General features: G+C 51.2%; 4 protein-coding genes across 4 annotated transcripts; 2 read left to right on the top strand and 2 right to left on the bottom strand.

Moving 5' to 3' along the window:
* Positions 1-526: 526 nt before the first annotated feature.
* On the top strand, positions 527-2,030 carry MRS44_010678 (uncharacterized protein; the record flags this gene model as incomplete). The annotated part of the gene is made up of 8 exons (XM_046277146.2): positions 527-792; positions 844-885; positions 947-1,013; positions 1,075-1,102; positions 1,164-1,176; positions 1,232-1,321; positions 1,373-1,715; positions 1,767-2,030. The coding sequence occupies 8 exons, from the start codon at positions 527-529 to the stop codon at positions 2,028-2,030; spliced, it is 1,113 nt and encodes a 370-aa protein (XP_046128289.1).
* A 1,394-nt stretch (positions 2,031-3,424) lies between these two features.
* On the top strand, positions 3,425-5,360 carry MRS44_010677 (uncharacterized protein; the record flags this gene model as incomplete). The annotated part of the gene is made up of 7 exons (XM_046272964.2): positions 3,425-3,541; positions 3,587-3,657; positions 3,709-4,000; positions 4,059-4,130; positions 4,183-4,911; positions 4,960-5,064; positions 5,127-5,360. 7 exons carry the CDS (start codon positions 3,425-3,427, stop codon positions 5,358-5,360), a joined length of 1,620 nt encoding a protein of 539 aa, XP_046128290.2.
* A 369-nt stretch (positions 5,361-5,729) lies between these two features.
* MRS44_010676 (uncharacterized protein) lies at positions 5,730-7,031 on the bottom strand (the record flags this gene model as incomplete). Its single annotated transcript, XM_046281506.2, has 6 exons — positions 5,730-5,929; positions 5,981-6,242; positions 6,298-6,375; positions 6,433-6,490; positions 6,540-6,633; positions 6,686-7,031. The coding sequence occupies 6 exons, from the start codon at positions 7,029-7,031 to the stop codon at positions 5,730-5,732; spliced, it is 1,038 nt and encodes a 345-aa protein (XP_046128291.2).
* Positions 7,032-8,029: 998 nt separating this feature from the next.
* On the bottom strand, positions 8,030-8,875 carry MRS44_010675 (uncharacterized protein; the record flags this gene model as incomplete). Its single annotated transcript, XM_046282338.1, has 3 exons — positions 8,030-8,474; positions 8,525-8,654; positions 8,716-8,875. The coding sequence occupies 3 exons, from the start codon at positions 8,873-8,875 to the stop codon at positions 8,030-8,032; spliced, it is 735 nt and encodes a 244-aa protein (XP_046128292.1).
* Positions 8,876-12,184: the final 3,309 nt, after the last annotated feature.

The raw sequence follows: 12,184 nt of genomic DNA, 5'->3' as shown, positions 1-12,184 counted from the left end.
CCGCGGAGAGCATCCGGTTCGCAACAAGAGCCGGATTCATCAACGTTTACGACTTAGCGGATCTTCATCCCGCAGCGGAAGCGAATATTATTGCAACCAAATAATCTTGCAGGTTATTAAATATTATTACACGCACACAATCAACAGAAGAAACGGGCCTGATGAATTTATACCATTTCTTGCATGACTTGCCTCGCAAGGGGTTTCCCTGTGGCCGCGTGGTGTTGAAAAAATAGCCAATGACCTACGTTACCAACCACGGCACGTCACATATCAGAAAACACTAGACTTCTGCTCAATCAATTAAAAAGGACAGGAAATGAGGGATTTTTGGGCTACTCGCTTGTGCGAGACACCTGACTTATAGGCCCTGTCCCCTACCCTGTCGCTATTCTGAGCTTTGTAAGGGCTGGGCTCGCCTCCATCGGTACCCCTCTTTCAATATTCTGATTTCCCTATTTTCACTTCACCAACCACCCACCCACCGTATCACCATCGTAACAACAACCGCCATCACTAGTCCAACATGGCAGGCAGCAGTCCCCCGAAGAGCAGCAGCCCAAAGAGCCGATCTCCCGCATCGCCGAGGTCGCCTCAATCGCCAGAGGCTGCCCAATCACCTGAGCAGGCCCAAGTGGGCGTGATCGAGGCAGATGAGGATGCTGGCGAGGAGGATCCAACCCTGGGATCCGACGCTGAGAGCTCTACCGCTTCCCTTTCGTCGAGTATTCTTGATTACCGCACCATCAACGGCAGGACATACCACAGCGAGAGGGGAAACGCCGCATACTGGTAATTCTCATCGCGCCTTGAGGTTGAGACGGTTATCTGATCTTCCGCCAGGGGCGCCAACGATGAACGTCAAAGCGAAGCTATGGATATTGGGTAAGGGCTTTTGCCTTGTAGTTTGAATATCAAATCGTGCCCAGCCCTGACGATTTCCCAGCCACCACATGTGGACCCTGTCCCAGGATGGAGCACTTCACTTGGCTCCTTTGAAGGATGATATCCAAGTACGTTCACGTGTCTTCAGCTACCCCTAGGTTTGTTTCTGACCCTGCCGTCATCTACTAGAAAGCTCTCGATATTGGAACAGGAACCGGTAAGTGCAGATATCTCATGGCGTGCCGGGTCGCTGTGATGTGATTCTAACCACTTTGCAGGTATATGGGCCATGTGAGTTTGGTTGCTGCTCAACGACTGATTTCGTCCTAACGATTTTGCGAATTAGCGACTTTGCCGACGAGTACCCCCAGTGTGAAGTCATCGGCACCGACGTCTCCCCTATCCAGCCTGGCTGGGTCCCGCCCAACTGCAAATTGTAAGATACCATACCCCTATTAAAATCCTTCATTTCTCATCTTGTCATTAGCGAGATCGAAGATTGCAACCAAGAGTGGACATTCGATTCAGACTCTTTTGACTACGTCCACTTCCGCTACCTGATCGGATGCATCCCTGACTGGCCAGCACTGTTCAAGCAGGCATATCGGGTCCTCAAGCCGGGTGGTTGGATCGAGAGTTTCGAAGTCTCGCCAACCGTCACAAGCGACGACAACACGGTTGCGCCGGATTCTGCCCTGGCCCAGTGGGATAAAATGTTTATCGAGGCTTCAAAGAAGATTGGAAATAGCTTCACCGTGGTTGCTGATCAAATCCAAAAGCCGGCTATGGAAGAGGCCGGATTTGTCAACATCAAGGAGTGGAACGGCAAAGTAAGCCAGTCATCCTATGACCCTGCGGTATTTAGCTAACAGTATCCCAAGTGTCCCCTGAGTCCTTGGCCCAAGGACCCCAAGCTGAAAGAGATAGGCCGCTTCGGCCAAGTCTTTGGCACCCAAGACCCTGAAGGCTTCGTAAACTTTGTCGCCACCTTTTTGGGCTGGTCGTCCGACGAGGTACACGTCTACCTCGCTCGTTTCAGAAGCGAGCTGCGAAACCTAAAGCATCACCCGTACGTCTTTCTTAAGACGGTTTGGGCGCAGAAGCCTCTGGACGCTGAGCCGCATACGACCGAGCAGCCCGCCTAGACGGGGAGACTGAGGAATTCACTGGCGAGCGGGCGTGTTTCTGTTTTTCTGAACAAGTGCCTCAATCTGGCATCCTGGAGAGGCAAAGTTTGCTTTTATGTCTTGCTATTCTCCGAGAGATCGATCCTGTAGCGAGACTTTTGAGAGTTTACTGCGTTTTGACTATTTTATACTTGTCTGCCTGTTTTCTGTCCCGCTTAGGTTGCTTCTCTTTATTGCTTGGTTTACACTCTTCCAGATCGTTTTACATTTCATCATCTCTTAGACAGCAGATTGTCACCTATACCCGTAGCAATCCGAACCACATCTATCTCATTTTTCAGTTTAGATTCGTCTTTGTTTCCTTCTTGGTCCATTATCTCGGCCCTGGGTCAGGGAGCGAGGCGGGCCTAGGTATAGTCCAGGCAGATGCAAAGGTCTCTCATGAAATAGGTTCATGCAAGCCAGATCTCCCCGTGTATGAAGGTCCAATCGGGACCAAAGACAGGGATCCAGTCCTAGGAAGGGCGGCGTGCTCGGGTACCTCAGCCCGACTCCACGTAGCCTTCGGGTCCCTCAACCCGATGTTAGCACTAACTCAGCTTGGAGCGGGAGGGGCTCAGCTACTGAAACGGCAATAGGTCTTTGTGTACTTGATTCTCGTCTCTTGACTGGTTGGTCATCAGATGATACCCTGGCCGTTCCATCCCGTACAGAGGCAAACTCTTTCAATCCCCAGGCCGCAAATCATCACTAGAAGTGGCGAGTAGTACTCCGTAATAACTAACAAATCTCACTAGATGCGTTGCAATATCGATACCTCATTTCTCACTACAGATAACCACCCCTGGCTCCTGTCCTCGGTTGCACCAAGTCTTGGCCTTCCAGAGCCTCGGACATCAGCCGGCCTGTTTAATCAAGACCCATTTGTTCATTACCCCAGATTCTTATCCGTAAACGAGCCATCACATTACACCGCGAAGCGATCCGATTCGACACGTTCCGCCGTTATCGGCCCACCATGTCCTCCTCACCTCGACGTCACAACCCAGTACCGTGACAAACACCCTGCACGCGAGCCGGTGCATTCGACGTGTGCAATCTATTGTAAATTTCGGGTTAGTGTCAGGCAGCGCTACCCCGCATCCGCTATCCGGGAATGTGCGCTATCCGGGGATGTGCGCCGCCCAGCAGCAACTGGGATGCCCCTAGACAAGGATGGGGTGATGGTTATCTCGACGCTGATACGACTAGACCAAGATTGACAAGAGTAGCCGCGGGTAAGTGATAAACAAAGAGGGTGTGGTTGGTGTTGCATTTAAACCCTCCGTCTTCCAACGACGATGCTCATGACCACGGGCGTTTCTTGACAAGTCTCTCTCTGATCTCAGACACTGCTCAGTTCAACCTGCATCATGTCCAACACATTGCATGGCAACGTGCTGCCTCCGGGCACGCAGCGCATCAATGACTCGCAGGCAACGCACATCCTGCTTGCGCCTCAGCCGAGTTCCGATCCGAATCAGCCCCTGGTTCGTATACTCCAAGACGTTTCGATCGCCATCTAACAATCATAGAATTGGAGTTCAAGACGCAAGATCATTCACATGACACTACTCTCCCTCTACGCCATGATGGTGTTCGCCATGTAAGCCCCTCACCTCATCTCCAAACTGCACACAATTAACCCTGTATCCAGTCTCTGCATCAGCGTCCCAATGTGGCAAGACTTTAACGAACAGCTCGGCATGAGCTACGACGCCCTCAACAATGGATACGCAACCAACATGGCAGGCTTGTCCGTCGGCTGCATCATCTTCATCCCCCTCGCTCTCCGTATTGGTCGCCGACCTGTGTATATCGTTACAGCTCTTGTCATGTTTGCGGCTGCCGTGTGGCAGGCTGAGATGCAGACCGTGGGGGATATGATTGGAGCTAACCTTGTCGCTGGAGTCGCTGGAGCTGTTAATGAGGCGCTGTTCCAGGTCACAGTAAGCCATCACTCAACGGCGACACATCAGTGATCAGTTGGTTGACCAGGTTTTCTAGGTGTCCGATCTCTTTTTCGTCCACCAGCGAGGTACCATGAACGGTATTTATCTCATCATGGTCATGATTGGAGTCAGTTCCTTCGAGTCAATCCCACGCCTCAGCTCGACTAACACAAGTCTAGAACTATCTCGGACCCGTTGTGGGTGGCCACATCGCCATCTCCATGGGCTGGCGCTGGGGTTTCTGGCTCTGCGCCATCTTTATGGGAGCCCTCTCCATCATCATGTTCTTCTTCCTCGAAGAGTCCAAGTACACCCCTCCTCCGTTGACCGGCCACGACATCACCCCAAACACACCCGACGAGCAACTCAACAAAGTCAGCAGCATTGCTAAGCCTCCGGTTCCTGCCTCGCTTGATAAAGACCAAGAGGCTATCTTGAGTCAACGAAAGAGACTCGTCGAGATTGATACCAACATCCCAATGAAGACATACTGGGAGCGACATGCGCTTTGGTCCCTAAACAAGGAAGCCGCTGCTGGTAAATCATTCTGGCAGCAGTTTTATGAGCCCTTCCACATCCTCGCCGTCTTCCCTGCTGTCATGTTTGCCGCTCTCCAATACGGCTGGAGCATCGCCATGCTCGCCATTCTGGCAGTCACCCAGAGCGCTTTGTATGCGGCTCCTCCCTACAATCTCTCGCCTGCTGGTATTGGAAACATGAACCTGCCTCCTTTCATTGGTGCCATCCTTGGATCGTTGTTTGGCGGACCGCTAGTAGACTACATGATCGTGCAGATTGCGAAGCGCAGGGGAGGCATCTACGAGCCTGAGACTCGACTCTGGCTGTTCCTGGTGCCGGGCATGTCCATGGTCATTGGCTGTCTGATGTACGGCTTGACGATTGCAAAGGTATATCCTTTCCCCCTTACACTTGATAGAGTCTAACATGCTATGAAGGGAATGCCCTGGATCATTAACGCTGTGGGTGCCGCATTCATCGGCTTTTCCATCGGAGGCTGTGGTGACATCGCCCTCACCTACGTCCAAGACTCGTACCAACTTGTAAGAGGCTTTGCTCCCGGCCACACAACTCTGCATCTAAACTGACACCTTTTCCTTTCCAGATTCTCGGCCCGGCTCTGACAGCTGTTGTATTCGTCCGCAACATCATCGCCACAGGTCTCGTCTTTGCCGTCTCGCCATGGATGGCTGGCATGGGTGTATATGATATGTTTGTGCTCCTGGGTTGCATCGCGGCTGCAATCGCTCTGACATGCGTGCCCTTGATGATCTGGGGCCGCACGTTCCGAGCTCGGTTGGCGCCCAAGTATGACTACTTTATCGACCAGCAATTCTAAGTTCAGCACTCTGAGGATAGGGGAAGGACTGGGTAGAAATTTTATTAGGAACAGTAGCGATTTTACCTCGCATCATCATCAACTTTCCCACATATATCTGTGCATGTATTACTCCTAGCAACCACAATTGAGAGCTCGATGCGGTATCCCTTTACTGCTGAGCTCCTGCAAGGAGTAGTCAGTCGTCAGCTTCATATTTTTGTAATTAGAAATCGATTCCAGGAGAAATTCTCCACTCTAAACAATCAACTAGTGCCATTTAAAGGGGCATTTAGAGATTACTTCGATATCCCCGGACCCTAGCCCACAGTATAACATCCCTCCCTGAGTCTTCCTCTAGTAATGCTCCCTCAGCTCCGGAAGTTGCCCTCACTTGGCATACCTCTCTAAAAACTTGGTATATCTTTCATAAAAATCAGCAACTTGAGGAATCTGGGTAAGGATAACAGGGAAGCAGTGAGGCACGCCAGCGTAGGCGTGCAGCTCTACTTCGACCCCATCAGCCTTCAGGGCTTCTGTGTAGGCAAAAGCGTCATCGCGGAGAATATCACCCCCTGCGCATTGAATCACTGGAACTGGTCAGTCAAGATTCTAAAATTGTGTACTCATCCAATACTCACGTGCTGGGGGAAGGCCCGCATGTGACTTGGCGAGAAGAGGGGAATGCCTCCAGTCATGCTCAGCATTAGGAGCGTGCGCGTCGAGGGTCAGCTCGTAAATAACGGAGCTAAGAACAGGATTTTCAGAATTTTGGATATAACTTCCAAACTCGTACTTGTCCCTGGGGAAGAACTTGGGATGGCAGGTCAAAGGAAAGTGCAAGACCTGAGCAACGATGCCAGTCAGTCCATCATCTCTAGCCTGAACGGCCACAGTTGCGGCCTAGGATAGGATCCATGTTAATATATGTTCCAGGGAACCTTTGATGCGTACTCACAAGACTGCCTCCTGCGCTGCTTCCGCTCAGGATAATCTTTTCAGGGTTGACACCGAGGGTCTTTGCATTCTCCTTGCACTAAAGGACCATTAGTAACGTGTGCCGCCTTCAGCTTGTTTTATATGAGCCACTCACCCAGAGAAGGCCATCATAACTATCTTGGAATGGAATTGGAAATGGGTGTTCCGGAGCCCTGGCGATGTCAACTAAGAACCCTTGGTTCTGATGCTGGATGAACTCACAATCGGTAATCAACACTGACAACAACAATGTTGGGGTTGGTAGCAGCATAGACATTCTCGGCGCCATCAACTTCGTGGCTTCCAACAACCATGCCTAAGTCGCAGAGATTAGCAAATCACATGTGGCGGTCGGAATCAGAACATACCACCGCCGTGCATGCGATACATCAAAGTAGCATCATCCACAACATTCGGTGACTTGTAAACCTTGAGCTCAATCAAAGTCCCATCACGAACAGGAAACTGAATCAACTCTGTCACCACATCGCGGTAGCGATCCGGTCCGCCAGGCGGCATGGGAGCATCGGCATTGCCTGCAACTGCGCGCATGGAAGGCAAGTCGGGGGCACCCCAAATGGGCGTATAACCAGCCCTGATCTGATCCTCGGCGGCTGCATACTCTGGCATCTTTTTTGAGAGGTGGCCGTGTTTTGGGAGGGGCTTGAAGTCGGCCGTGACTTCGGCGTACTCAGGGGTGGATTTCGTTCTCATAATTACTTGACACTGGTTCGTAGTGGTGTTTCCAGTGTCACCTTGATTGGTATTGTTGAATTGGATACTAAATAATCTCTTCCTCCTCAAGTTACCGACATTCTCTTATGTATTCTTTCCTCTCCACCATCAACTTCAAATGATACTCATCCGAAATAGTGTGTTCATTATGAATCATTCTCTACTAGACCCTATGCAGTAATCTGCACTAAACCTTGTAACTCATCACACTATCGTGATTGGGGAGAGGTGCATGTGCAGGTGGGCCTCGTTCTACTTTAGGTCAATGAATCATACCTTGTCACGCTTGTCTATTTACTATCCACCGCCTGCGTACTATCTACGCTTGACGTATATTACACGGTACAGGCCATGCTAACGTTGTCTTTTTTACGCTTGCTACCTCGAGGAGTCTTGGAACAGGTATATCATACTGACCACACATCACCATGCAATACAGCAACGACCATAAATTATGACACGGCAAATCAAGACGGCGAGATTCGATTACCCACCACCTCGCTGGAACTCCTTCCGAGACCCGACTCTTGGTCCAATTGAGAACATGCTTGTCATGGACTCAGAGAAGTGGTCCACCATCAAGCAGCATATCGATCATCAATGGGTAGTCGATACAAGTCGCGGCGGCGTATGGCAGAATGTTGTCAGGTCGGCGAGCCCAGAGCCTCTTTGAAGTTTCTGTACCTTTGCTTCAATGAGAGGGGATCACGATGAGAAGGGCAATCGAAAGACACGAGCAGCCAAGGAGTTCCATCAAGCACCACGTTTTATATACTATCTGTCTAAACATGTGCACACAAGAACCATCACTGCTATACTCTTTTACCATCTCTAGCACCCGATCCAGCTAGATTCCATAGAAGTGACAACTTTAAGATAACACACACAATCATCAAGCAGTGGCCAGTCTCCCCCCACGGAGAAGCTCCCCCTGAAGGCGAGATTCATCACCGCTCGGCAAAGCTGGGTGAAGCCATCTAGCAGTTGGTGCGGAGGCTCTTGACGAGGCAAGATTTGCCGTTGTCGCCAGCATCGCCGAACTTCGGGGGCTCCTTCTTCTGGTCGTTACCGGTGTAGGCCTGGCAGCTCTTGCCCTTGTTCTGGCAAGAGTTGGTGATGGTGCAGACGTCGCCGTAGTTGTGGTTGACGCCGCAGAGCTCGCCTCCGTTCTTGGCGACGACGCCGTTGATGTTGATGATGCGGGGGCCGCCGTTGCCGGGGCAGTTGCCGCAGCTGCGGACCACCTTGCCGTAATCCTGGGCGTAAAAGTCGTTGACGTTCAGCGTGCCGCGGCCGTTGAACTGGAGAATCTTGTCCGAGGCACTGAAGGCACCACCACCGTTGACGGTGGAGGTACCGGACGTATGCTTGAAGGTGGCGGCGTCCTCGCAGACGTCCGCCCACCAGACATTGTTCAGGGTGCTAGTAGCTGTGTTAGTTGTGATGCAGGTGTGGATGAGATGAGGACTTACCAAGTGCCCTTGCAGTGAACACCCTCACCGGAGGAAGCACCAATGATGACGTTGGAGAGAGTGGCACCGTCCTCAAGAACGAAGGAAGCGGCCTTCTCACCAGTCTCCTTCTGGCCCTGACAAGTGTCGGCTGGAGGCGGAAATCATGTCAGTAAATCGTGTCGTGTTGTTGTCTGCTTGGGTCGACTTACGGTTGCGCTCGAAGCGCTTCATGCCGCCATCGTACTTGCCTCCCTTGGGAACGGGGATAGCGGTGGGAACGCTGCTGACACCAGCGGAAGCGGGAAGGGTGGTGGTGACGGCAGCAGAGGCGCCAGTGACAGCGGCGATGATGAGAGCGGAGGCCTTCATTGTGATGGTGTTGAGCTTGAGAGTTGAGCTGAGTGATGTCTGATTGAGTGCGTGATGGTGATGGAGTGAAGGAGTTGTCTAGGAGAGGACTTGGCTACCCTTTTATACCTGGCGTTCCTCGAGGTTGGGATGATAGATTGCATCGCTTCGCGGTGTTTCACTACTCGACAAACACCGAGGAGCCGTAGGCTTCCAGGCCCTTGGCGGTGTAGTGCCGGAGTGACATGCAAACCCCGGAGGATCACTACTTCGCCGAACCGTCAAGGTGTGTATTCGGGGCGATTCTGACACCCTGCCACCCAAAAGACTGTTACATGGTCCTATTCTAGAAGTCCACCTCCCCAATGGAGGAATCGTTCCGCCGTTGCAAGGATGTCCTGGAGCGAAGCCGAGTCGGTCAAGCCGTGAGGCATGTAAAACAACTGTCACTGCTGCAGCAGGGTAGTTCATGTGCCTGGGGCTCAATTGGTCGGCAGTGGCTGACAAGGACAAGCGAGCTGGAGCCGGGTGATGGGTTCAGCCTTATGAATGTTTGCCGAGTTTTTAGAGCCAACAGCAGTATGAATCGCGGAGACGGGGAGTAAAATCCGAATGGCATCCTGATCGACGTGTTACTCTATCTGCCGGCGTTACTTGGCATACTGTCGTTCAACAATAGCAGCCTCCAACATCTTCTGCTGATTGCTTGCCCCCTTTCGCTTTCATAGCTCATTCTAGGATAGTCCTAGTAGTCCTAGAAGAGTATACGGGGCTTACAACCTCGTATTCCATCTTAACCTTAAGTCAGATGCTTCAAAATACGGTTAACAAGCGGACACGCCCATGGGAATGGCTCAGGGCCCTTGCTTTCGGTAGTTCACCCAGTCCAGCGTAGCATCATCACGGAACCAACCCCTGGATTTCTTCCGAGCGCTGTACCTTGCCGTTCATGGATCATGTCCCGAGATCCACGCCTTACGCCCCTTTGTTATGGGGTCGGCCCGTCCGAGATGGTCCCATGTCCGGGCGACAACCCACCCCGGGTCGCCGGATCATGGTTACCGTTATGGTTATTCCTCGTTAAGGTGCTAGAGAGTAAGCTAAAAAATCATGGTTGTTTGGGCCGGAGATGATTGTATAACAGGGCTGTCTCGAGTACTATGAGGGAGAGGCTAGTGTTACAGATAAAGTCCATGAAAATGATGAGTACCACAGGATCTCGTAAAGCAGAATACGTGAGCAAGTTGTTATCTAATGTCTTTACGGATCATGAGTCTAGACGGGGCCCGATACCTCCAGGGATCGCACCACGTGCTGGGGGATGTGCGAGCACGGATACGGGTGAGTCCAAGCTATTGGAGGAAAAATGATTCAACGTGTTTGAGATATTTTGGAGATAGAAAGCTTATTCACCCACGCCTGCCGATGGCAGCTCAGGGATTGGTATGATAGGTTAACTAGGCTTCCTGTCCACTCTGATTTGCGGACTCCGTAACCTCCGACTTTTGTTGAGATGTCAGTAGAGAAGTGCGAAATGCCAAGGCACCATAGGAAATTATAGGATTCAGGCTAAGCAGCTAAACCATTCTGCTAGATATACGCAATCACTCAATGTTCATCCACGCTCGATTCTTCTTATTCTGCTCCATGGGTAGTGTCTCTAATCTGAGTTGTTCGTCAGTCCCGTAAACTCCGGTATGCATACATACACGTAATCGTCAACTGAAAACCCACTCTTACCCTGTAACCTTGCCACCCTATACGTCTACCGTACACTTTTCGCGAGTCTGCAAGACAACGTTACGAGGATCTGCCGCTAACACGGGAGGATCGTGTTCCCGAGACTGGGAAGTGGATTCCTCGAACCGCCGTGCTCACCGCTATGGCGAGCTATTTCCGAGTTAGCCCAAAGTTAAAAATCCCCATTTGTTAACTACCCGGGTTACCCTGGGTTTATCAAAGTTTGAACTGTGCCGCTTTACGAAGAGAGGACTTTTGCTCGGTGAGGCCGAGACAGAGAAGGGAAGGAGGATAGATCATCGTATCATTCAACACATGCTTCCCGATGTTCCGAAGTATTGTTGCTGACGACTACCGCTTTGTAATAGAGGGCGTGTTGTTAACATGGTCTGAATCTAGAAGTGGCTGAGTATTTCCCAAAAACTCTGGGTAGAACTAGTAGCAAGTTCTTGTCGTCATATCTCTCGTTCATTCCAACTAAGTTCAGGTAAGGGCGGTTAGGGACTCGGACATGACCGACGTCCATTTGGCTTATGAATTTCGAACACCACTGTCCGAGGCATCATTACTGCCAGAGTTCTGAAAAGGCGGGCCGCGGTTATGAGACAACAGGGAAGAGGCTTCATGTCGGTATGAAGGCTCCGGTGCATGTTGTGCTTGTGCTGGAGGAGGTGTTATTGGCTTGATAGTGGGACTCGGCGCTTGGAAACCACCCGTCAAGGTTTACCTGTTAACTAATGAAAACCCGCGGGTTACCAAAATAGGCCGCCTTGACGAAAATAGTCTCGGTATAAAAGAGAATACTTCTCTCAGGCCTGATGTCCCGATGTGCCCATCCAAGGTCATGCTTTCTTGCCTTTGCCTCAACACTGAATATCAACGCAACTCACCAAGAAGTCAAGCCCGGAAAGCACCCAGGAGATGACACTACGTGAGTCACCCCTGCCCAAACAATGCTTTTAGACGATCAAGTTGAAGATATCTCCTTCTAGGGCATGTCTCAGAAACATGAAGGTCTTGCATTCTGCGTATTCAGCAAATAAATCAATAAGACGCAAGACATTTGTCCGAGGCTGCCGTTGAATTTCTCGCAGTGTCCGAGCCTCACTACGTATAGCATTCAGTTTGCAGGTAGACTTGGTTCATTCTTCAGCGGTACAGGTCTTCGCGGCGGATGACGTGCCCGTTGCTTTGTTAATGCAACTGAAAAACTATGCGAAATGCCTCATAGCAGTCTCCTCATTCAGGTCATAACGTCTTGAAAACCCCATGCTGTGCTCCAAGTCCTCCACCACCTCGGAAAACTCGCCCAGGTCCGTTTCAGATGGCTGAGTCTCTGATATGGCCTTGGCCGTAACCTCGTCTTCAGCCGGCTCGTTGGATTCTTGAACTTTGGCTAATGTACACTCCATCTTGAGACTTTATCGTGGCAGAAGCCTTCTGGCAACGGCTTCATAGTCAACTGTGAGCCGCCTAACAAGTTGTCTAAACGCCCTGCTTGAGCCCTCGTGATCAGCCAGCAGCGGCAAGAACGCGAGCAGGGGTACCTCTTGGGAACTCTCAGCTCCAGTTGAAAGAGTGGAAGCCGTC

This window comes from Fusarium solani (assembly GCF_023522795.1).
Source record: "Fusarium solani strain SB1 chromosome Unknown bctg00000006, whole genome shotgun sequence".
NCBI lineage: Eukaryota > Fungi > Ascomycota > Sordariomycetes > Hypocreales > Nectriaceae > Fusarium > Fusarium solani.
This window is presented reverse-complemented; position numbering and strand designations above follow the sequence as displayed.